Source organism: Rhipicephalus microplus, chromosome 4, assembly GCF_043290135.1.
Source record: "Rhipicephalus microplus isolate Deutch F79 chromosome 4, USDA_Rmic, whole genome shotgun sequence".
Classification (NCBI taxonomy): domain Eukaryota; kingdom Metazoa; phylum Arthropoda; class Arachnida; order Ixodida; family Ixodidae; genus Rhipicephalus; species Rhipicephalus microplus.
In genome coordinates this window covers 156,673,967-156,699,561 of record NC_134703.1, presented here as the reverse complement: position 1 = coordinate 156,699,561, position 25,595 = coordinate 156,673,967, and the positions used below count along the sequence as shown (strand labels likewise).

Below are 25,595 nucleotides of genomic sequence, written 5' to 3'. Positions count from 1 at the left end.
ATTTTGTCTTGGGCGTGCAAACCAGTGTTGCGTAGGAGGCGGGAGAAGGGGGGACGGGTGGCAAGTGCCTCTCTTTATTTAACAATTAGTACAACAACTAACATACCTGTTCTGCCTCAGAAAAAAAGTGCAGTCGCTCATTTGTGGCACACACTACCTTGTAAGTGCAGTGCATCATCTTATCTGAAACGGAGATCTCGAAGGCCAGCCTTGTTCGCATGCAGGTCAGAACGCACTGGCCCGGCTGCAGCTGAGCGACCAGACTGCCGGCCTCGTGCTGCTCTTCATCTCGCTGCTGCTTCTGCTCGGCTGCCTCAGCGTTCTGGCACGCACGCTCAGTCCCGTACTGCGGCTGCACGCAGCCCTCTCTCGGGTGCCACAGGTAAAGAAAGGATACCGCAGGACATGGAAGTTGAGCCAATTACCAGCCACGTCGAAAGAGAATTAAACCAACCGAATACTATTCTCATTTAGCCTGCATGCATTAATCGGGCCTATTTTTCCTGCCAATTATGTTTTTTAGGAGCGAAGCTCCTTAAGGCGTGGGCTGTGCGTCCCCTGTATGTAGCCACCTCTCGTTCAGTTCTAAGTATTACGCTAGCCACCGCCCGATCTAAAGAGTACAGCCATAACCATCCGTCCATCCGTCCGTCCATCCATCCATCCAACCAACCATCCATCCATCCGTCCGTCCGTCCGTCCGTCCGGCCATCCGTCCGTCCGTCCGTCCGTCCGTCCGTCCGTCCGTCCGTCCGTCCGTCCATCCATCCATCCGTCCGTCCATCCGTCCGTCCGTCCAAAAGATGCAAGATGTTATAAACTAGACGGCGGTACGTGTAGTTGATTATGAAAGATGCGAGGTGTTATAAAATAGGAATGATGCCACATATGGCGCGTGTCATCGTTCGATATAGTGCGGCGACGTACGCTAGGGGGAGCGTTGCAATAAAATCGAGTGGGCAAAATGTACGGAGGATTCATGGTTTACCAGGTTTACCTCCGGAGCTTCGCCCACTCATCATCATTCACTTCGTGGATATGGCGGCATTTTTTTACCAAACCTTTAAGCTATCTCATCTAGGAGACATGTCAGAAAATGTTTGGTCGGGTCGGCAACCTGCGGCCAACGGGACAAAATCATGCGGCCCTCGGTGCGACGTCCAACCCCTTGCCACTTCCTATATCACGCCACTCCCTTGAACTTTCCTATATCTGAAAGCTGACACGTCAATTTTGACCTAAGATGGAAGTTCCGTTTGTTACCTGCGTTTGATTGCAACTTTGTGACACACGTGCCGAAAAATAAACGTGATTTTCAATCCAGGTTTGTAAATAATTGCAAATTCGCCGAATTTTTTCTCTCTGCCAGCAAAGCCCCCCCCCCCCCCCCCCCCGTTGTGTCGGCTTCGTGAAACTTGGTTCAACTTCTGAAAAACTTGCCGGCCCCTGACTTGGAGAAAAAAACCGAGTGAAATACTATAGCAAGCCCTACTTCACAAAACATACCTATTTGTTGCAATATCATTTATTGCTTCTCTTTCGCGGTATAACTGTGGCTTCATTTATTCATCCAGTTGCTTTTCCAGAAACTATTTTACCTTTCAGCAACACCGGCGAACTGATTCAGGGAGGAGGTTGTGCCACGCGGCATCAATTCCCACTTGATTATTTGTTTCGTTGGCGCATAATTACTTTTATCGCCATTGGGGTTGTTTCTTGAAGTTCTAGAACGCACGCATGAGAACAGTGTGTACCGTTCATTGTGGCTTTTCCACTCGCGAGAAAAGGCGTGTTCATGCGACGTCATACACATACATACTGTAAAGAAGAGGAAGTACTCCGGCGCAGAGGCAGCAGCATCGAGTGTGCAGCAGCGGCTCGAGCTCGGAAATTGCGGCTGGTGCATCGCCTTCCAAGCCTTCCAAGCACCAACCTTTCTGATTAATAAATCTCCTTTATAATTGGTGGAGACGTGCCGGGTACCGTCCCTTACACCTTCCCGCTACCATCCTGGAACTCCGTTCTCGACGGCTACCTTCTGCTATGCCGGACGCCGATCAGCAGACGCTTCCATCTCTTCCGGCCACCTGTCCAGGCAGTGTTCCTCAGCGGGAGCCTCCAATCTTCAGTGGAACAGATGACAACGACGTTGAAGAGTGGCTCTCGACTTTCGAACGGGTGAGCGCTTTAAACAGATGGACGGACGCGGACAAGTTGACACGCGTTTCGTTCTATCTCGCGGGTGTAGCCAGCCTTTGGCTTAGAAACCACCAGGCAGACGTCCGAACGTGGCCGCAATTTAAAACGTCGATTGTAGCAGTCTTCGATCGACCTGCCGTCCGAAAACTTCGTACCGAGCAACGTTTACGCACACGCGCACAAGAAACGGGTGAAACCTTCACAAGTTACATAGAGGACGTCGTCGATTTGTGCAGACGCGTGAACGCCGAAATGACGGAAGCTGAAAAATGTAAACACATCCTCAAAGGGATTGACGACGACGCTTTTCAAATGCTCTTGGCGAAAAGCCCGACGACTGTTAACGACGTAATTAGCCTCTGCCAAAGCTACGATGAATTGCGGAAGCAGCGAGCTCTGACAAGACGTCCTCCAGCGCACGATTTGGCATCGCTGTCTAGTGTGATCAGTGGTCATGACCACGCGTCACTAATAGCCGAAATGAAAGCATTTGTCCGCGAAGAAGTTGCACGACAGCTTTCCTTGGTGCCTTTCACACCAGAAGCTACCACGACTTTACCATCGCCTCTACGTGACGTCATTCAAGGAGAGGTCGCCGAGGCCTTATCAGCTGCTCGCGAGCCTAATCTTGTGGCTGCTCCTCTCACCTACGCCGCGGCTGCAGCCATGCCCACTCGCAAGGCGCCTGCGCCTCCGTTCCAGCCTCGCGCGAGCTATCCCCCAGCTCCAGTTCACTGGACCAGCACTAACACCGCCAACCCGTGGCGCACCCTCGATAATCGCCCGATATGTTACGCTTGCCGATACCCCGGACACGTCGCAAGGTATTGTCACCGCCGGACGCATATCACCAATGAAAACCGCCGTGAGCCTTTCTTCCTTGACTCCAACGCGCGATACGGTTCCTCCACTCCAATGCCAGCCCGCTACCAGGATGACCACCGCCCTCGGCCGGGACGTCTTCGCTCGCCCTCTCCACGCCGCCGCTCGCCTTCTCCTATGCGTCGACGGCCCGCACCTAACGAGGAGGAAAACTAGACGACGCAGTTCCTGAGGCAAGAACTGCGCAAGTTTTGGTTTGCCCAAGTCCTCATTTGTCACCTACCAATGTTATTGATGTGTTCGTCGAAAATATCCCTACTGTCGCTCTTGTAGATACCGGTGCAGCTGTTTCGGTTATAGATGCTGGATTTTGCCGCTCAATTCGTAAGGTTACGACGCCTTTCTCCGGATTATCGCTTCGCACAGCCAGTGCTCAACCTGTTCAACCGACCGCAGTATGTACAGCCCGCGTGGAAATTCAGGACGTTCTGTATACGATAGAGTTCGTGGTTCTTTCATCATGCTCCCATAATATTATTTTGGGATGGGACTTTTTGTCGCGTCATAACGCCGTAATCGACTGTGCTAGGGCTGAGGTCGAATTTTGCTCACTGGATGACCAAGCGTCCGTCGACACCCAGTTTGCCGCTAAACTTGTCGTTAGCGATGACACCTACATCCCTCCATGCTCTTTTGCGTTCGTGCCAGTTTCATGCAGCGCCATATCCGACGGCACGGTCTTCTTCACACCATCTCCAATATTCGTCGCCCGAAGAGCTCTCCCCCTGCCTTTTGCTGCTCTCGATCTTGTAGAAGGGTCAACCACAATGCCAATTTATAATCATGAGTCGTCGTCTTTATCCCTACTTTGTCGCGAGTGCCTTGGCCACGTCGAGACAATCAGTTCTTCCAGAATTATATCCGTCCCCGATGAGGTGCCTTCTACCTCCGTCTGTGAACTGGCTGTCGTCTCAGCGCCTGACTCAACGTCGGCAAACATATTTCAACTATTCATCGCTGCAGATTTGACATCTTCGCAGCGTTCACAACTCCTCACCATTCTTGAGAGCTATCGCCACTCTTTCGACGTTGAACAAACATCTCTCGGCCGTGCCTTAGCAGTAGAACACCACATCGACACTGGGTTCCACTCACCGCTGCGACAACGACCGTATTGCGTGTCCGCTACAGAACGCCACGTCATTGCTGACCAAGTAGACGACATGCTTCGCAGAGGCGTCATTCGACCTTCACAGAGCCCATGGGCGTCTCCGGTGGTTCTCGTCAAAAAGAAAGACGGTTCTATTCGTTTCTGTGTCGATTTCCGGCGATTGAACAAGATCACGCTGAAGGATGTCTATCCACTACCGCGCATTGACGATGCTTTGGACAGTTTGCAGGGTGCCGAGTTCTTTTCCTCGTTAGACTTGCGGTCAGGCTACTGGCAGGTGCCTATGGCGGAGGCCGATCGCCCCAAAACCGCTTTTGTCACGCCAGACGGCTTATATGAATTCACCATCATGCCCTTCGGACTTTGCAATGCGCCTGCAACGTTCGAACGAATGATGGACAACATCCTGCGTGGACTAAAATGGAAGATATGCTTGTGTTACCTCGATGATATCGTGGTCTTCGCCCCTAACTTTGACACACACTTACGTCGCCTTCAGCACGTCCTTACTTGCTTAACTAACGCCGGTTTGCAATTAAACCTCAAAAAATGTCGATTTGCCATGCGTCAATTGAACATTTTGGGCCACGTTGTTTCCAAGGAAGGCATCCTCCCGGATCCCGAGAAATTGCGAGCTGTTACGGCGTTTTCTAAACCTGCCACCATCAAAGAACTTCGAAGTTTCATCGGCTTGTGTTCGTATTTCCGGCGATTCGTCCGAAACTTCACGTCTATTATATCACCTCTCACGCAACTTCTCAGCAGCTGTAAAGACCTCTTATCGTGGTCCCCTGCCTGCGACGAGGCTTTCAGCACCCTGCGACGGCTTCTTACGACGCCACCCATTCTACGCCATTTCGATCCTGAAGCTCCAACTGAAATCCACACCGACGCCAGTGGTGTAGGCCTGGGTGCTGTGCTCGCACAGCGTAAACCGGAACATCAGGAATACGTCGTGGCATGCGCTAGTCGCACACTTACCAAGGCTGAGAGCAACTACAGCGTCACAGAAAAGGAGTGCTTGGCCAGTGTGTGGGCCCTTGGAAAGTTTCGCCCATATCTATATGGTCGTTCTTTTGATGTCGTGACCGACCACCACGCGCTGTGCTGGCTTTCAACGTTAAAAGACCCATCTGGCCGCCTCGCTCGCTGGGCGTTGAAAATTCAAGATTACGACATACGCGTGGTTTATCGGTCAGGACGGAAGCATGCTGACGCCGACGCCCTTTCCCGTTCCCCCCTGTCCCAGAATGCCACAGCTGACTCCGCTTGCGATTCCACATTGTCATCGCTTGACTTTGACACCATTGCTATCGAACAACGCAATGACCCGTGGACTGCGTCTCTCCTCAATCATCTCTCCGACACTTCTGAACTCCCAAAGACGCGAACACTTCGGCGCCAAGTTCCACACTTCTCGATACGTGACACGCTTCTCTATCGACGTAACTACGCACCAGAGAGACGCAAGTGGCTGCTCGTCGTTCCACGAACCCTGAGGTCGCAGATTTGTTCATCTTTTCACGCTGACCCACAATGTGGCCACGCAGGAGTCTTCAAGACCTACGAAAGGCTTCGACATCGCTACTACTGTCGTGGCATGTATACCTTCGTCCGCAACTTCGTCCGCTCTTGTGCCGAATGTCAGCGCCGAAAATCTCCACCACACGCCTCCGCCGGTGAACTACAGCCTTTACCATGCCCTTCCCGACCCTTCGAACGGGTTGGAATAGATATTTATGGGCCACTTCTATTGACTCCGACTGGCAACAGGTGGATAATAGTTGCTATCGACCACCTAACGCGCTATGCTGAGACCGCTGCTCTTAAAACGGCTACAGCACAGGAGGTTGCCACTTTCCTACTGCGTCATTTTGTGTTGCGTCATGGAGGCCCTGAAGAACTCCTCAGTGACCGCGGCCGCGCCTTTTTGTCCGAGATCATTGAAAAATTGCTCGCTGAGTGTGCTATTGTACATCGCACATGTACCGCTTACCACCCACAAACCAATGGGGCTACCGAGCGCTTTAATCGTACTCTCGGTGACATGCTATTTATGTATGTGACGCCTGACCTGTATGTGACTGGGACTTAGTTCTCCCATTCATTACATACGCCTATAATACGGCAACGCAAACGACAACAGGCTTCTCCCCTTTTTACCTCCTCTACGGCCGTCACCCCTCCCACACCATTGACACCATTTTGCCCTATCGACCAGACGCGTCCGAGTGCCTACCGATCTTGGACGCCGCCAGACACGCAGAAGAATGCCGCCAGTTAGCTCGTCGCTTTACCTGCGATGACCAAAACAGGCAAAAAGCAATTCGTGATGCCCAGACCTCAACTCCCGTTTTTCTTCCGGGTTCTCTTGTACGGCTGTCAGTGCCGCATCGCCCACCTGGGCTCTCTTCCAAACTTCTGCCAAAGTACGATGGGCCATATCGTATTGTCGAACAAACTTCGCCAGTAAACTACCTCACTGAGCCTCTTACGCCACCATCAGACTTGCGACGTCGCAACCGCGAGGTTGTACACGTCCAGAGGCTCAAGCAATACCACGGTTCAACGCCGCCTGCCCAGGACTAAGTCGCCAAGATGGCTCCTTTTTTCTCCGTGGGGCCATTGTAAAGAAGAGGAAGTACTCCGGCGCAGAGGCAGCAGCATCGAGTGTGCAGCAGCGGCTCGAGCTCGGAAATTGCGGCTGGTGCATCGCCTTCCAAGCCTTCCAAGCACCAACCTTTCTGCTTAATAAATCTCCTTTATAATACATACAAAGTGGTCCTAAGAGAGAAAGGAAGAGAAAAGTGAGCCCCGTAACTGTCTGCTTCAGCGAGCGACACCTCAACAGTAGCTCACAAGGGATGGGGGTGAGGAGGGATTAAAGGAATAGGAATAAAAGTGTAGAGCGAGAGAGAAAAAGAGATGAGGTAAACCAGAGAGCGACGACATATCGAGGAGATAGGAGAGATGGGAAAGATGGAAACACGGTCACGGGAGTCTGAGGACGGGGTACTACTTTCGAAAGGTCTTGTCGGCGTCAGGAGATGGCGTAGAGCAAGTCCAGTCGGTCAGAGCTACACTGTCGTTGGCGTCAGGAGATGACGTAGGGCGAGCCCAGTCGGCCAGAGCTACGCTGACGTCGGAGATCGCGAGGGCACAACCGGTCGGCACGGAATCCAGTCAGCGAGTGCCTACATACATACATACATACATACATACATACATACATACATACATACATACATACATACATACATACATACATACACATACATACATACATACATACATACATACATACATACATACATACATACATACATACATACATACATACATACATACATACATACATACATACATACATACATACATACATAAATGATCAGGCTGCCCTTTGACCATGAGGTGATGTCATGTGATGACGTCATCATGTCAAATCACCTCATGTAATTCCTTGATGGCGCATGTCATGAAATTTGGTGATCCTCATCAGGACGTCATATGGTGGCATGATAGCTTGTGTTGACGACGTCAACGGGTGATATTGGCGCTTGATAAGGTATCTAAAGCTTTCGACTCAACTGTCAATTCGAAGTTGACCTTGCGCAATTATTCATGAACCCGTCTATCCAGGGCCTGCTCGAGGGCTACGCCTGCCTCTGCCTTGGCCTGCTGGCTACCCTGGTGATGCAGAGCAGCACGGCGCTCAGCTCGGCCCTGGCACTCGTCGCCGCATCAGCGGGTGACCGCGTGGCCGGCCTGCACCGCGCCTACCCCGTGCTCGTGGGCGCAAACATCGGCACCACCAGCACGGGCTTGCTGGCGGCACTCGCGGGCGATCCCACTCCCGACACCTTGCAGCTGGCGCTGTGCCACAGCTTCTTCAACGTGTACGGCGCGCTGCTCTTCTACCCGGTGCCGTTCATGCGGTTCCCGCTGCCGCTGGCGCAGCTCATCGCTGCCACGGCTGCCCAGTACCGCTGGTTCGCCATCGTCTACCTGCTGCTCGTCTTCCTCACGCTGCCACTGGTCGCTTTCATCCTCTCGTTCGCCGGTGAGAACTGCAATACAAGCCTCGAACGTGTTCATCGCTTTGGTAATGATGTGTATGTGTCGTCGAAATGACTTCTATTTTAGGGGCGAAGCTTCTTAGGGCGTCTGCCTGTCACTCCTCCACATGTACGGAGTACTACGTAGCCACCGGTGGCACATACTCACTCTAGAGCGGGTATGTGCCACAAGGAATGGGAGATGGTGGTACTTATTGTTCACTAGATGTACGCATAGACGGACGCACGGATGGAAGGACAGACAGACTAGCAGATGGACGAACGGATGGATGGATGCATGAACGGAGTCACGGGTGGACTCACGGACAGACGGACGGACGCATAGATGAACGCATGGATGGTCGCGCGGACGGACGGAAGCAAGAACGAACGGATGGACGGAAGCACGAGCGGGCTGACGGACGCTTGGCTCCACGCATCATCATTCCATCCGTGGATATACTGTTAATTTTTCAAGTTGTTACAATGCCGTAAGCAATCAAGTACGTGAACTATGGCTTTATTTTTCCAATATAGGTACATCAGGAGGACTCGATAGTGATCCGGAGGCCATTATAGGGCCCATGGCGCCAACAGTTATGATGTATATAGTATAGGAGTAACGTCCACTGTTTGTACATAGCGTCTTCGGATCTGGTGCAGGCCAAGGCAGGCCAAGATGCGGGGTGAAAATGCGACTGCATTTCTTGCGCCGAGAGAGGGTACCGTTGCCATCAGACATTCGCTTTCACCGACTACAGCCATCGCCTTGAGAGGCGCCCAGCCAGCGAACTGTCGAAAGGGAGGAGCGAGCGGGCGGGAGAGTGGAGCGCCAGCGTTCTCGGCTCACAGCGGCGTCCCGAGCGCACATATCCGGGTGTTCTGGAGAGGCGCCCCGCCAGAGAACGGTCGAGAGTGAGCAACATCATCTAAAGGAAATTGCATTGGAGTGAGGCGCGCGAGCGGATGAGAGACTGGGTAGCAGAGGAGGGAGAGAGTGAACGGCGAGAGAACGAGCGTCGAGCACTGCGCCTACATTCTACTACACCCTCTCGCTCCACATATTACAGTTGCTAGGGGCGAGGATAAACGCGCGCGCCCGCTGCTCTTGCTATGGTAAAGGGATTGAGAGCAGAGAGATAACACCTGCCGGCGCGCGGACGCCGCCGCTGACAACGCCGGATGTCTGACATAGCCCGACTGAGAAATGCATTCGCATTAAAAAAAATGGCAGCATATCCACGGAGTGAATGATGGAGAGTGGGGCGAAGAATTCATCCGTCCATTCGTTCTTGCTTCTGTCCGTCCATGCGTCCGTCAGTGTGACCGTACATGCGTCCATCAGCCAGTCCGTGCGTGCGTCTGTTTGTGCGTCCGTCTCTGCGTTCGTCCATGCAGCCGCCCCTGCGTCCGTTCATGCGTCCGTCCATGCATCTGTCTGTGTGTCCATTCATCCACCTACTCCAAGTACCACCATCTCGCATTTTTTCATCATATATTCCTCATATAGAAGCACCGCCATCCAGCGGACATTCCAAGGACTGAACGAGAGGAGGCACACGCACACTTTCTTACAGCTTGCGCTTCGTGTCTACTTCCCTCCTTTAACCACCTCGAGTTCATGGTATATACTAGTTCACTGTATTTATGGCACTGCGGCCCAACACTCGCTAAACCTTTCTAAAACCTAGGAGGTTACGCCTAACGAGTATAACGTAGCAACGCTCTCTTGTCATATAGTGCTCAATGTACATGCCAATGGCTGCTAAGGGGGAATGAGAGGCACGAGAATTCCGCTTTTAGTTAACGCGCACGCTGCAATTTTTTTATTGTTCAACAATGCACAGAAGAAATCTCCCACCGGCACCACCTTGGAGGTCAAAATGTAAGACTGATTACACACTACTACTACTACGAGGGATGAACGGGTGCCGCTATAAGGAGCTTCGCCCCTAAAAGAACACACAACGTTCTGATTTCCCGCTGTCCGTGTATTCTGTAGCGTTGCGCATAATCTTCATTATCCTAAATCGATTATCTGTAAATTTATCCTCTCAATATTCTGAAGAGATTATATGCATATTTATTACAGAAAAGATGGTGAGAATGACATGAGGGTGGGGGAGTGCGTAAGTGTTCGCTATTTTTTGCATATAGAGACACATATTATCCTTTTCTCTTTCTCTGTCTCTTTTTTTTCTACTCGGCAATGGACACCTGGACTTGCCCTGATTAGCTAAAAATTCAGATAAACTTTACGCTTATTTGTACACCACTTTTTCATTTCTTGAACAAATCGTATGTTTCTTTTTCATTGGCGGTTTGAGTTCTATCGAGTAATCAGCAATGACAGAAGCTCGCTAAAGTGAATACATGATTTCCTAGACAGTATGGACAATTTTCTTTTTTTTTTGCAACAAGCACCTGTAGACAAATTGTACAAACTGCATCGTAGCGGTAGTCATATGCACTTGCGTTTGCACGACTATTAATTGATTTTTATATGGTCCACATTGAATTCTTGAAATGCACTTGAAATATTAAAAATAGGAACTATTTGAAGTAAGTTAAAGTTGCAAGCCGCTTCAATAAAACTCGAAATCGAGAATTGATTTTACGCATAAATTTACTTCATGGTACTTTCTGAGATGATACAAAATCCCGTGAGGTGCACAAAATATGAGATGGTTTTGCGATGCTCAAGCGCATCCAAGTGAGGCGTGGCTCATGACTGATACCTGGCTGCCTGCGTTCATCGATACTTACGCTCATCGTATGGAGCACCACGCTCTTGATGCTTGGTTGCGGCCGGAGATCTCGCTTCTTATGAATTGACAATTGAGTGCCGAGGTCGGTCGTTGAGCGTACAATGAATGCTCATTGCGAGTTAGAAGCACTGCACGGACACCGTTACGGCGAGCGTACCTGTGCAGATTCGCTCGCTTCTCTTGTATTGTGGATAGGAACCTGTCGAACAGGGGCGTAGCCACAATGTTTCTTTCAGTGGGTGGGAGGATGGTTCAACCAGGGCCAAAACTTGAGGGGGGTTGATGGCCTTCCGACACCTCCCGAAATTTTCGCACGCTTAAACTTTTGCATTGATACTCAAGTATCTATACGCCCACACATCGGCCAAAGTGAGCCGTTTTACATAAATACTTCCCCCAAAACATTCCTAAGTACAGCTCTGGGTTCAACCATGGTTCAACCATATATTATGTATATTCATGCATGCGTTTGTATGTGCACGTGTATATGTGCAGGCGTGTGTGTTTGTATTTGTATGCGTGCGTGTATACGGAAGCAAAATTGGAAATTTTTGGAGAGGGAGGGAGAAGTGTATTTGAACTTCGAACCCCCTCCCCCCCCCTAACGACGTCTCTGCTAAAAAACGCTAAAGCTCTGCAGACTTCTGTTTACGACACCATTACTGTCAGCTGATGCCGACGCCTACCTGACCGCTAATTAAATCACGAAGCATATCTAAACATCCTAAATGGCGAAGCTCTGTACCACGGTGCTCGGTAGAAAGCTGAGATGAAATGCAGCCTTATACCCATAAAAAAGTTCCCTTGGAGCGCTCGAAATGACATTTGTAAGAGCTATAAAGTGGGATAGTTGGTGGTGATTCATCTTTAAAAGAGCGGTTTGTAAGTACAGGACGAAAGATGCAGTATAGGACGCAACGAGCTCAAACTACGAACTTTTCGCGCCACGTTTGCCATCACACTTCAAAAACCAGTAGGTAGTTTGCGCTCGTCCAGCAATTTTGAAGATTAGGTTCTCGAGTATATCGGCACATATATTTCACAGTTCGCGGTGAAATATGTTTTTATTTTTCAGAAAAAAACAAACAGAAGAATTCTAGAACATAATAACTGGTTTGGGAGGTTATTCGAGGAGAATTACGTAACTGACTCGTTAAAAATGAAAAAAAAAAGTTAATATAATTGTTTGTGGTTTACTCCCCAAATATTTATGATAAAGGTCGTAGAAGATGGATCTGGAAATTTTCGGCCACCTGGCATCGAAACACGATCCTCTAGAATTTCAAGCAACCATTGAAAAAATTACTAGTTAAAAGCAACGAATCTAAATTCAGTGATAAAATATACGTGCTGTATGTATACTATTAAACGTTCTTAAACTGCGCGAAATCACCAAGACACGAGTAAGAAAATGGACAGAACAACACAAGCGTGTGTTTTTTTACTCGAGTGCTGGACATTTGGCAGAGTTTGAGAACATTTAACAGCAATGAACCAACTAGACTGCCAGAACCTATGACCATATGTACACGCATGAAATAGCGCCAATACACATTTGGTACAACTTTTGCATGACAGAGTTTCCTAAAATTAAATGGAAGGGACTTTGGCATTGCGATCGTTCAGCTATACCATATGAATGATGGGTAGTAATATACATAATTTGCCTAGTCTTCATACTTGCAGACTTCAAACGCACTTGTGACTTTGTTTATTGCTGTGTTTTGATTTTATTTCGAATGACAGTATGAACCGCTGTGAACTTCGACCCGATTTGAATTGCTGAGCCTAAAATGCCAAGGTGATGACCAGCAACTGTTTCACATTTGCTGATTGTTTACTCGTGACAAAGCGGCTTCAAGCCACGCGAAGACAAATGCCGAAAGAACGAAGACCAGACAAATTCCTGTACTACCCATCATTCCCATTATGGCTGCAGCCCCGTGTGTTGCAGCTCCCTTATACAATATATAGCGCCAAAATTCCCTGTATAGTGTATGTATTGGAAACAATGCTTCGCACAGCTCCCAAATTTTCTAAAATTCTCGGTCCAAGTTAGCTGGGACACACTCCCTGCATAGAAAGAGGTCAACATCACTTTATCGGGTACGGTGAAAGCAGATATTAATGATGCACAATCTACTCGAGTGTTCATACTTCAGTTGTTATATTTACTTCACACCGTTCCCCCATGCGGTGTAGTCTTGGCAATGACCATTTATGCAAGCCTACATGCGTGTATTTTTCGTACCCTATGTCTGCATCTGCAGTGCTTTTCTTGGTAATACCAAGAAAAAGCTTACAGGGAGCCTTGCGAGAAATCAATGCAATCCCACAAACGGCTACCAGAAATCCGTTGCTGAATTGTGTGTTTCTAATGGCAACTGCAATTTAATTTATTTGCTACTTGAATAATTCGGGCATCAAGACATCCTTTAGACAGCAGACTAAATCAATATTTCGCTACACGAGATATGTGCTTTTATACCACCTGTTGCTCATCATAGCTGGTTGGGATCGCTATTATACCATATTCTCAAGTGTCCTTAGGATTCCCCAGTCAAGTGGTAGCGCGGCCTGAATTTGGTGATTGCTCGTTACATTTGGACATCAGACCTAGCATGTTGTGTTATGTTCAAATTCATACACAGTGCTGCAATGTAAACACAAACCCTGTCAGTGAAAGCCCCAAGAGTTTAGTCACATTGAATTTTGAATCTATTACCTCCCATGTAAGCATGCTCTCAAGAGCATTAAGGCCAGTGGCCGCACATGAAGTGCATGACCATGCGAGGAAGTGATCGCCGACATTTGTGGAAGGGCCATATAGGCAACAACAGCCTATATATGTTCTCCAGGCAACCCGCTCTTCAGCACCGTGGGCGTGCCGCTACTGCTGGTAGCGCTGTTGCTGGTGGCGCTGAACACGGCCCAGCGACACCGGCCGCACTGGCTGCCGCCTTTCCTTCGCTCCTGGTCCTGGTTGCCCCTGTGGATGCACTCGCTGGCGCCGCTCGACGCACTGCTCGAACGGCACGTGCTGAGGCGCTGGCGTTTGCTGGACGCCTTCCTCGGACCACCGCCGCTGCCATCTGCTACGGCGACCATCGCCTCGCAGAGAGACTGACGCTGAGCAGCCGCAGCAACAAGGCACCTTTTGCGCGATGAACTTGGACTGGCTGCGCCCAGTGTTTTCTTGTTTGATGAATTCGAAACATTAACGTGTAATAGGAACGCAGTTTAGACTGAGCTTTATTTTTCATTGTGTATCACGTATACACATCTATTATATATGGAAAAAATAAACTTCTTCGTTTCACTTGCTCAAATACTGTGCACTTTTGCCGCGGCACACGCTGGTAATGTCACGACCCATGGTTCTAGCATATGGATGGGTCCCACCATCTATATCTGCATGAAAATTCACGCCAACACCGAGGCATGTCAATGAAGAGCCTTTTATTTATCCCGATCATAGTTTTGATGCTTCGACACTCTTGCAAGTACACATATATTGTTCTAGGTGCTCTGTAAGTGCATGAAATATACATTGATGAAGTAGAGACATTGAGGATATATAAATGGACACACGGACATCTTTATACTTTGCTGCTTCAAGCCACGCACATAAGAGAATAAACAAATGGTTTTATTTTGCTTTAACCAGCGAACGGTCTTTTTCTTGATGGCGTGATTTGTCTCCTCAATTGCAGGTCTTGAATGCGAAACATTTCTTGCTTCGAAACAAGCCAGCTATAACACTTGACCGACACTTGACCTTCGAGAATAGATTGCCCAATCGGGCTAGATGCGCATCGCCTTCTCATTCAGGGTTGCTGTAGGCGGCCTTTTTCTGACCCCGTCTGGCGACAGGAATTTTAGGTTGGGGCTATAGCTGCTTTCTAGCTACCTTGAACTTCTTCTGTTTCAGCGCACTTACTGGCCACTTCTTCATATTTTTTTATTAAATAAAATATAAAAGTCTACCGAATAACCATTATTTGCAAGCGTTTTTGTAGTGCAGTGGTGGGAACGCCTTCCAGCATTTTGGAGCAGCCATTGGAGCAGGCAAAATCTGCTTTTGGAGCAGCTACCTCCATTTGGAGCATGCACGAGCTTTTCATTTTTATAGAGAAGCAGCAAGCCCACAAAATAAGCACAAAAATAAACAAAAGTAAGATTGCATGCAGAAGCGGTGACATAAGATAGTGAAGGATATTGCACCAGCAATGAAAAGTGCAGCGTGAATTTCATAGCAGCGTGTGTGCGCACACATACACGCTCGCACACTCATTCAAAGCTCGTTACAGTAAAACCTCGCTAATACATACGTACATGTCAACAACCAGCCAGGAACGCGGTGAACTACACACTAAACGGAGTATGCATTAACCGAGCACATAAGCGTGCGCAGGGTTGCCCTTCAGTGGTGGGGACGTCACAGCCCTTCCCTCCCTATCATGGCAATGTATGGGGCTGGCGCACTGCCTCGCTGACTAAGAGAATGTTCAGCGAAGCACATAAAGGGTGATATCACATTAAGGTCCATCTGTTACAATTGAGGCTGTAAGTGATCTCTGGGTGTGCAACTGCTCGACGCGCGTGATTGGACACTGCAGCAAACAGCATTTTTGATCGCAATTAAGTAGCTTGGGCTCAACCACGAATGAACTATGTCAATAGTATCACCTCACATGCTCTTGCAAACGGTGAAGCCTTTCCACAAAAAGAATTCGTGAAGCAACATCAGCGCAGTGACAAAAATTATTCGTCCGAGCACTGAGCAAGGGGAACCAGTCACGTTTCCTATGATGACGTGGCGGCCGTCCCCGAGGTTTCTAACTCGATGCTGAGCCAGAGGAAATCGGAGCCAGAGGAAATTAATGTCGAAGTGAATCCTGCCCCAGTCGTCGGAATACGGTCAACAAAGCTTTATTACACGTCTGCATGAATACAAACTTGAGGCTGCCATCCTAACAATACTGAGCCAGTCGATTAACCGGCGGTGTTAGTCACCGCACTAAAACCGACCGACATGTGTTCTGCTCTGTGCCCTACAGGCGCTAGAAACTATAAAGCTGGCGCCATCAATTAATGGTCTGGGCTTTTGTCGTAAGGCTTAGGAAGGCCGAGGCCAACGAGGCGTGCCGACTCTTCAACGCTGCGCTCCCCGCGAGCGTGGTATTGCAGGTGAAGCTCCTGCAAACAGATAAGGAGTGGCCGTAAGTTGAGGTACTATTTACTCTATTTCCATTATACCGTACGGCTAATCGTTACACACAGTTGTAGTAAGCAATGTGCGTTAGGACCAGTCAATAATCCATTGGTACATGGCACAAACTTTATTCAGAGACAAGGGAGACAGATTGCAACACACGCACACACACACAAGCGTCGACTCTCAAATGAATATTCGTCACTCAGTAGATTTGTGGAAGCGGAGCGACAGAGGCACGTGGTTACCGTTATAAATGTGTGTTCGAACAATAAATATTCCCCTTGCAAGTTGACATCTGCACGCGTCGCAATCTTGCGTCTCTTGCATGAGCGTGCACAGGCTTGCTTTTCATGGGGTGGGGGTGGGGGCATAGGATCATTGCAGTACCCTCCCTTCTTATTAAATGTATGAGCAAATGTTGAGCCCCCCCCCCCCTTCGTGTACACGCTTATAGTCGCTTGTCTCTGGAGTTTTCGTTTAAGTAGTATCAATAAAATAGGCACAAATACTTCGCAGCAGTGGCAAGCTTCGGTCATATCATCTGAGCCATTTTTGCTACACATTCTTGCTGCGGATCACTTCTTCGCAGCCTGCACAGCGTACCCGATCCTTCTGGACAGTTGGACACGTGTCGGCCAAATTCGCCAACTCCGTGCAGCACAAATGGGCAGTGACAGCAGCCGCGTCAGTGATTCGGCGCGAGTGTACGACGGCCATAAAAGCACTGTTTTAAGTATCAAGACCTTCACTTGGCAGCAGTAGCGAGCTTCAGTCATAGCGTCTGAGCAATTTTTCCTACAATCCTGCCGCAAGTTAGTGCAAAGACCTTTGCAGCTCTGTTTACATATTTGCTTATATATTGTCACTGCTGCCAAGCTGCATCACTTCTTATGATGAAATTCTTCGTGTAAATTACAACCTTCCTCACAGACATAAATTGGTCAACTTGTATACGAACACGAAATGATCAATGTTTGCGAGCTACACAATAGAAGGCTTTTACACCAGTATAAGATCGAAAAAAAAAAAATTGTTTATCTACTATTACACATATCACTTCCATGAAACATTATCAATCAAAACACACACATTGTCATCAGCCAGCCAGGATGCTTCCTCGTAAAGAATTAACAATGGACAACAAAAAATTACTTACCATATACTGTTACAATTAAACAGGTTATATTCCTCAGGTATTAACATGGCAAACATCCCCCTTTCTGAATTTCGCCACTATCTAATTAATGCTCCTAGCATTTAAAACATTTTGTTTCAACTTCTTGACTAAAATTAAAGAAATAACAAAAACAAAAGGACGAAATACAACCACCAGTGGACATGAATCTTGCGCTTAGTGTACTTGTGTTTTACATATTGAGACTTTGGGTATATGCTTTGACATATGTTTATTGAATTGTTTATTTTTTTTTGTTTTACAGCGAAAGCTGTTATGAGAGCACGGGTCTCGCGCAGTTGCCCGCCGCTGCCAGCTCAGTATTCTGCCACTGAGCTACGCTTGTACTTGTAATTTGATGGCACACTTGACTTAGGCAGGCTTGATGTAGATAAATCCATCGCGCTCTTATGACTTATAAATCGATTTAAAACAGCGAAAGACCAACCAGTCGTCGCACAATGCCGCTAGCGTTAAGCGTGGGCCGTCCAATGCTCCAACCCATTATAAAAGCTTGTTCCCCTAGTAACTGTGGCACATAACCACTTAAGCCATAATTCGTCATCGTGGTCAGCCACAGCATGAACTATTGGCAAAAAAAAAAACTCCTTGCAAGTGTTTAGCGGATACCACGCTTCTCAGAAGAATGACGAAAAATAGCATGGAGAATGCCGGCCTTCTACCCCCCCAAAAAATTATTATTAATGCCCTAGTGGGTATCAAGCAAGTGTGCTTGCAGTAGTTACCCAATGAGTGTTTTGAAAGGCTCTGAAAGGCCGCTCTTCTAGCTTTCGCTGTGACTGTGCTGCGCTTTCCGCACAGGCTTGGCGTTTCTTCTTTTTGTCAACATTCACTGTTTGCACTGTGTTTGAAAGCTGTGTGATTTCTAATTTAGTTATTATTAATTTTTTTTTTTCAGCTGTTGTGTTCCGTTGGGGCCAGCGCCTCTGCCTTATGTGTAGGTAATAGAGGTTTTTAGCAAGCTACAGAAACACTTTATGGAAATACGACACCTATGGTTCCTTTCCCTATGCGCGTACAATACTTTTGCACACATATGATCCCATCCCAGAGTCTGTGCCGAGTTGTAATCCCATTAGCACCACTTAGCATATTTTCCATAGCACTCATTTCGTGGTGTACACAACAAAACAGCAATTTTCACAGTTATTCTGCCGTTCGAATGGGAGTCTGCCTATACTACGCAAAATTATGCAAACTTTTTACAGCCTCGATAACTTATAGTTATGAAATCTTTCCTTCTGTATCTTGAGAGATTTGTGTCACGCAATTGAGGAGTAACCACCAGCGTATCGCTAAAGAGCAAGCATGAGGCGCGCGCAGAAAAAGGAGACAGGCAGCAGCCGAGAAGGAGACTCCTTGCCGGAAAGTCTTATCGCTGTGACCGCAGCGACGCCAGTGTTCATTCTCGGGGCTAATTGGGGTTGAGAACTCAGTGAGATCACTTTTATTCTCATCTTCTCCATCGACTTTGTTTCGGTGAAAATGAAACCAGTATCATTATCGTTACTGGTACTGGTTAGGGTATGCTTTATATAAATTTCGCAAAACATTCAATGTTGACTTTAGGGCCACAAATGTTTACCTATGTTTCCAAAGTAAACACTTGTTTCAAAATGCCTTTCCAAATGACCCAAAGTTGCTGTGGTACCATGCATGCCACGTGGTGATTGCATTGAACCTTTTGTAGGTTGTCCTATACTTTTCATAAGCTGATATGAAAAGCAGCAGTGATATATTGACAATAACTACAAAGAAACAATATAAAACGAATTTCGTCAAAATCAAACAAATAGTTTACTGAAAAAGAAAAGTGGGACATAAAGGTCCCACTGCGTCATGAGAATGTTCTCAAAGAGTGGGAAAACACTGTGCCATTGCCTCATAAATGCACCATCACATGATTGCATCAACAGGTATTTTGGGATAAAATGGCCAAAGAAAGTGGCACAAGGTATCACATCTCAAGTTGTGAAAAGGAAAGCTGTGCGATACTCATTTGGACACGAGAACACCACCTATAGTTGCACCTCTTATGAGCCTTCAAAGCGCCGTGATCTGTTCCTGTAAAGCTCAATTCGCCACATGCATCAACCGCATTTTTTTTTTGTCCATATGGCTATCCTTCCTTTTGCTGTCAAAACTGTCAAGTAAAGGTGTTGTCCCTGAACAAATGCCTACTTTTCAAGAGGTATACGATATATTGTTACGGGGAAGATTTATTCACCGAGAGCTGGTCTTGCTAACGGCTTAAAGAGCGCACAGTCATGCAGGCCAACAGGAGAAACTCGAGAGTCCGACCCACAACAACCACGTTGTCGTCTTCTTCATTTGGGTGCCAATTCAGCTGTGTCGCGGCGACAGTTTCATACACGTATCATCACCCCGGCCCGTAAGGCACCGTCTCGGTGCCTGTTACATGAGCGAGTCGGCGTTGTAGGGCTTGAGACGAGCAGCCGAGTCTTCCTGTAGGGTCTTTAAGCGTCGACAGCCAGCAAAGCGCATGATGGTCCGTGATGACTGCGAACGGACGTCCGTATAAGTACGGACGGAATTTCTCAATAGCCCAAACGAGGGCTAAGCATTCCCGCTCAGTGATGAAATAATTTTGTTCCACTTGCGACAAAAGGCGGCTAGCGTAGGCTATCACACGGTTGGTGCCATTCTGTATCTGAGTGAGTATAGCAACAATGCCATGGCCACTTGCATCGGTGCTGTTCGAGCCGCTGGATCGAAATGAGCCAACACAGGTGGTGATGTGAGGGCAGTAATTAGCGACGCGAAATAACGTTCTTGATCCCTTCCCCAAGAAAAGGCCACATTCTTTTTGAGGAGATCCGTGAGAGGCCTAGCAATATCCGCGAAGTTGAAGACAAAGTGGCGGAAATATGAGCAGAGCCCAATAAAACTGCGAACTTCTTGTGTGGAACGCGGAACCGGGAATTCTCGGACTGCACGGACTTTGTCAGGGTCGAGTTGAGCACCAGTTGCGTCAACAAGGTGGCCGAGTAGTTTAATCTGCCAACGTTCAAATGAGCATTTCGACGAATTCAGTTGGAGACCAGCGCAACGAAAAACGTCAACAATTGCCGAGAGACGAGACAGGTTGCTTTCAAAGGAGGGCGAGAAAACGATTACATCATCCAGAGAGCAAAGGCAGGTCGACCATTTGAAACTGCGAAGAGAGTCCATCATACGTTCAAAAGTAGCCGGGGCATTGCACATTCCAAAAGGCATGACCTTGAATTGGTAAACGCCGTCGGGTGTGATGAATGCTGTCTTCTCGCGGTCGCGGTCGTCGACCGAAATTTGCCAGTATCCCGATCGAAGGTCAAGGGACGAGAAATAGTTGGCGCCGTGGAGGCAGTCGAGCGCATCATCGATTCGGGGTAAAGGATAAACATCCTTCTTGGTGATTCGATTCAGGTGGCGATAGTCGACGCAAAAGCGCCAGGTGTTGTCCTTCTTTTTAACGAAGACCACAGGGGAGGCCCAAGGACTCGATGAAGGCTCAATGACGTCTTCACTCAGCAATTACTCAACTTCCGTCTGTATAACTTGGCGCTCAGCATGTGACACGCGATAAGGGCGTTTGTGGAGTGAACTGGCGTTGCCGGTGTCGATGCGGTGGGTTACGGCACTTGTGCGGCCCAGGGGACGGTCGTCGATGTCAAAGATATCCAGGTAAGAAAATAGAACACCCCGGAGCGCCGCAACTTGGGAAGGTAAGAGGTTGCTGGATATCATTTTGTCGAGGAACGCCTTATTTTGCGACGTGATGACAGGTTTCGCCATGGTCTTAGTGTCAGGTGTAAAAGAACAAATTGAACATTGATCAAGGATGGAAAGATCGGCTAAAGTAATGCCTTGGGGAAGAACTTGGGTCGGCGTAGAGAAGTTCAGAGCTGGAAGTAGCACCGTGTTGTTAGCAACAACCATTATAGTATGTGGTAGTGCGATGTGGTGCGTAAGGGTCAAATCATTGAGGGGAGCTACCAGATAGTCTCCATCAGGAATGGACGGGAAGGGCGACAGAGGAATGTACATAGCAGCCTAAGGCGGTAGCCGTAGAGACTCCACGGATCGTAGCCGAGTGCGACTTGGAGGAGTGAAATCGGAGTACAAAGGCAATTCGAGCCGTAAGGTACCGGTAGAACAATCGATGAGGGCGGAGTGGGCGGTTAAGAAGTCAATTCCAAGGATGACGTCGTGTGGGCAAGCATCGAGGACTGCGAAGAGAACGGAAGTGTGGTGGCCAGCAACAGTAACGCGGGCAGTGCACATACCAAGCATCAATGTTTGATTTCCTTGGCAACTCGAACAGTAGAGAACATAGCTGGTGTGAGAACCTTTTTCAGGCGTGATCGAAGTGTAGAACTCATAACAGATACTTGGGCACCAGTGTCAATTAGAGCAGTAACGGCCTGGTTATCAACGAACACCCAAAGTAAATTGCGTCTTGAAATTGTAGCCGGTTGACAGTTTTCGTTTCAAGTCGTCAATGCAGCGCCACCTCCAAGACCTGCACTCATCAGTTTCCCGGGGAATGGCCAGAATAAGCCGGTGACGGAGAGCGGCGGCATTGAGGGGAGCGTGACGGCTGACCCTGAGGTGACGGCGAGCGGCTAGACCAGTTTCTTTGGGCGAGGATGTTAGCGTAAGACGGTTCGGAGCGTGAAGATGAACGGCGAGCTGAAGGGTCCTGAATATGGTCATCCGGAAAACCGGGTTGCGAATAGTGTCCACGGTCCTGACAGCGGTCGACATTAAGAAAGCTTAGCCGGAAATACCACCTGTTGCAGCGATGGCGGGAGATGTGCCCAACTCGAGAGCAAGAAAAGCAGATGGGTCGATATCATCGTGCGTGCGCCACTCAGATGGATTTCGGTAGCGTGGTGGAAACTGAGGAGTCGAAGCTGCCGCAGTGACAAGTGGAGCAGAGAGGTGGTCAGCATTGTCGACGGGAGTGCTCATGGGCTGCGGCATAAGTCTGGCGGGCTGGGGAACCTGGGCGCCCAGGTTAGCAAACTCCTGACGTACGACGGCTTGAATAAGCGAGACTGTTGCCCAAATGCCTTGCGTAGCGGGCTGATAGAAAGCGTGTGCCATGGCTTCCAGCTCCTGGCGAACAATCCTTGCGATATTGGCAGGAGGCGCAAGTGAACGGGGCGCTGCAGAATCCTCACAAGACGAAGTCGCAGCAGTGTTTGGTAGTCTCGGGATGTGGTGGGTGATTCGCCTGCTTTTAGCTTGTTCAAATCCTCGGCATTCAGATATGATGGAGTCGACAGTAGTGCAGTTCTTGCACATTAGTATGTTGAAAGCATCATCAGCAATGCTTTTCAACACGTTGCTGATCTTGTCCGCCTCGGACATGTTTTTGTCAGTCTTCTGGCACAGTGCCAGTACGTCTTGGATGTACGTGACGTATGACTCTGTCGATGATTGAACACGCGACGCGAGTTCTTGCCTGGCTGCCGCCTGACGAGCAACTGACCGACCGAACAAATCGCGAAGCTTTTGCTTGCATGTGTCCCAGCTGGTTGATTCTTCTTCATGCGTCTCATACTGTACCCCGTAGGTAGAATAGAATATTTGCCAGCACAAGCGTTTCGCTCACCTGTAGTGCCTGCTGACGCGCTTGAATAATGCAAGCCATTCTTCGACGTCCGTGCTGTCCGTCAAGGAAAACGTGCAAGGGTCGAGAAGATGGGGGGGAATTACAGGTGATGGAGTCTGCGCGGATGGCGAGGCCTGAGTGCCAGTTTCAGGCATCGCGGCTGGACAAAGCTGACGTCTACTGTGGAGTTCCAAAGCCGGGTTGTGTGAAGACCCAGCACCTTCCACCAAAAGATGTTACGGGGAGGATTTTTTCACCGAGAGCTGGTCTTGCTAACAGCTTAAAGAGCGCACAGTCATGCAGGCCGACAGGAGAAACTCGAGAGTCCGACCCACAACAACCACGTTGTCGTCTTGTTCATTTGGGTGCCAATTCAGCTGTGTCGTGGCGACAGTTTCATACACGTATCAATATAAAAAAATTTCCATGCATCAATATCCACGATTTCGCTGAGGAATGAGCTAAGTGATTTCGCAGGAGATTGTTCTTATGCATCTATCCTTCAAGTTATCACACAAACTTACAAAGACACATGATGATTGGAAGATAACATGACCGTCCTCCAATACCAGAAAAAGAGGAATTTATGAGGCATTTTTATTGGTAGGTTCTATCTATCTCAAGAAGAGGAAAATTCAGAAGCTATTGCAAAAAACACTGACCGAAATTCAATTCCATTTTTATACTACATCGGCTCTTTAAAATCTTGACACAAAATTTCACACGAGGTTAGAATGATTAAGGTAAACCACGAGCGACTTAATGCTGAGCTAATTGTAATGCGTGATCTGAAGAAATTTTTTTCTGTAGAGAAAAAAGTGGGACGTATGTGTCCTGCTGTCATACAAAAAGTTAAAAAAAAGCCTTTGAAATATGAAAAAAACAAAACAAAAAAGACTAACAAAAATGACAACTACAACAAAGATGCGACTGTAATCATGAATCATGTGCGACCGCATTGCAGCTTTTTCAATCGCACTTCGAGCAAAGCAACCATGCGAGCTAGCAATGGTCAATTAATACTCTTTGATGAACTGGTAAATAATTGTGCACTAGTTCGACCTCTAAAAGATTAAACATAATTGCCGATAGCGTGCTGGCGAATTGGTCGAAAGGCAATGATGTGCTCGTGTAATTCTTTGTTTCAACAAAATAATGAGAATCTTAAGGGCTCACTTTTTTATGCTAGACCCAAACTTAATTAGAACTAACAGAAAATAGAGCCAATGAAAGTATAGGGTATGGTAATTGTAGTAGTCACGATGTAAATGTGAAGAAAGTAAAGTGGGCAAAAACAGTAGTTGCCATTCCCAGGGATCGAACCTACAACTTTCGTATAATGCACTTGATGTTCTCTCTACTTGTGAGAGTAACGTTCGAAGCATCCCGCATGTTCGCATGCATACTAAGTGCATAGGGAGTACACACTTTTCCCTTGCGCGAGCTGGCCAGGTAGGTACGGTAGGTGTCTATCTTGGCCTGCAGCTCCTGGTGGGCTCGGCACAGCCTCTTCTCAGTTGTCTGGTGCTTTCGGGCCTCCGATAGCAAGTACTTCGCAGCCAGGCTGTTGCGAACCGGCTTCTGCATACAAAGAAATTCATAAGCCTTTGGTTGGTTCTCATTTGCACAGGTCGTAGTGTGCACAATGTCTAGGTGAAACTAACGCAGGCACAAAAGAAATTTTAACTAGCAAATTATCACACTGAAACTAGGCAATGCAATTATTTAAATAAAACTTGCTTCTGGGAAATTTTGTTCATACTTGCAAAGAACAGACGGTTGCACACAAACTACACAAGTGCACATAAGACATAGATGAGCACAATTACTTTCAACTAACTTTGATTTTCTTCACAGTCAATATATGCTCACATCAATCAGGTGACAGCAGTGATAATCGCATCGTCACACACTGCAAACTACAACAGGCTATGCAAAAACCTCCTTTCACAATTCGATGAAAACTTAAAGTTTGGCTAACGCCTTCCACTCGTCCGCCTCTTCTCCGTCCTTGTGTAGCTTGTGTGCAAACATCTTTTCCTACCAAACACTTATATTAAACTGCATGAAACGAAAGCCCCCACACATGGCATATTTGTGGCAAGGCACATTCCAGTGAATAGCGACTGACTGAAAGCATTTTTCCTAGCAGACCGACCTTTACAAGTGCAGCATCAGGATCATCATTATCATCATCATCATCAGCCTGACTACGTCCACTGCAGGACAAAGGCCTCTCCCATGTTCCGACAGTTAGCCCGGTCCTGTGCTTGCTGCTGCCAATTTATACCCGCAAACTTCTAAATCTCATCTGCCTACCTAACCTTCTGTCTCCCCCTAATCCACTTGTCTTCTCTGGGGAATCCAGTTAGTTACCCTTAACGACCAGTGGTTATCCTGTCTACGCGCTACATGCCCGGCCCATGTCCATTTCTTCTTCTTGATTTCAGCTATGATATCCTTAACCCCCGTTTCTTCCCCAATCCACTCTGCTCTCTTCTTGTCTCTTAAGGTTACACCTACCATTTTTCGTTCCATTGCTCGCTG

The 25,595-nt window shown here is 48.0% G+C and overlaps 2 protein-coding genes across 3 annotated transcripts in view; one reads left to right on the top strand and one right to left on the bottom strand.

Annotated features, from left to right (window-relative positions):
- The window catches only part of LOC119172927 (sodium-dependent phosphate transport protein 2C-like), a 34,584-nt gene extending 20,240 nt beyond the window's left edge, over positions 1–14,344 (top strand). The window contains exons 6-8 of the mRNA XM_037424069.2: positions 225–382; positions 7,832–8,252; positions 13,874–14,344. Of these exons, the coding sequence (XP_037279966.2) occupies positions 225–382; positions 7,832–8,252; positions 13,874–14,142 (848 nt within the window). The 3' untranslated portion in view covers positions 14,143–14,344. The remainder of the gene's footprint in view (positions 1–224; positions 383–7,831; positions 8,253–13,873) is intronic.
- A 1,587-nt stretch (positions 14,345–15,931) lies between these two features.
- Positions 15,932–25,595, bottom strand: part of LOC119172438 (protein FMC1 homolog) — a 33,711-nt gene continuing 24,047 nt past the window's right edge. Inside the window, exons 2-3 of one of the 2 annotated variants that reach the window (XM_037423545.2) lie at positions 24,477–24,629; positions 15,932–16,214 (exon numbers count right to left, since the gene is read on the bottom strand). In XM_037423545.2, coding sequence (XP_037279442.2) covers positions 16,107–16,214; positions 24,477–24,629 — 261 coding nt within the window. In that variant the 3' untranslated portion in view covers positions 15,932–16,106. The remainder of the gene's footprint in view (positions 16,215–24,476; positions 24,630–25,595) is intronic. The other variant, XM_037423546.2, reaches the window with a different exon arrangement.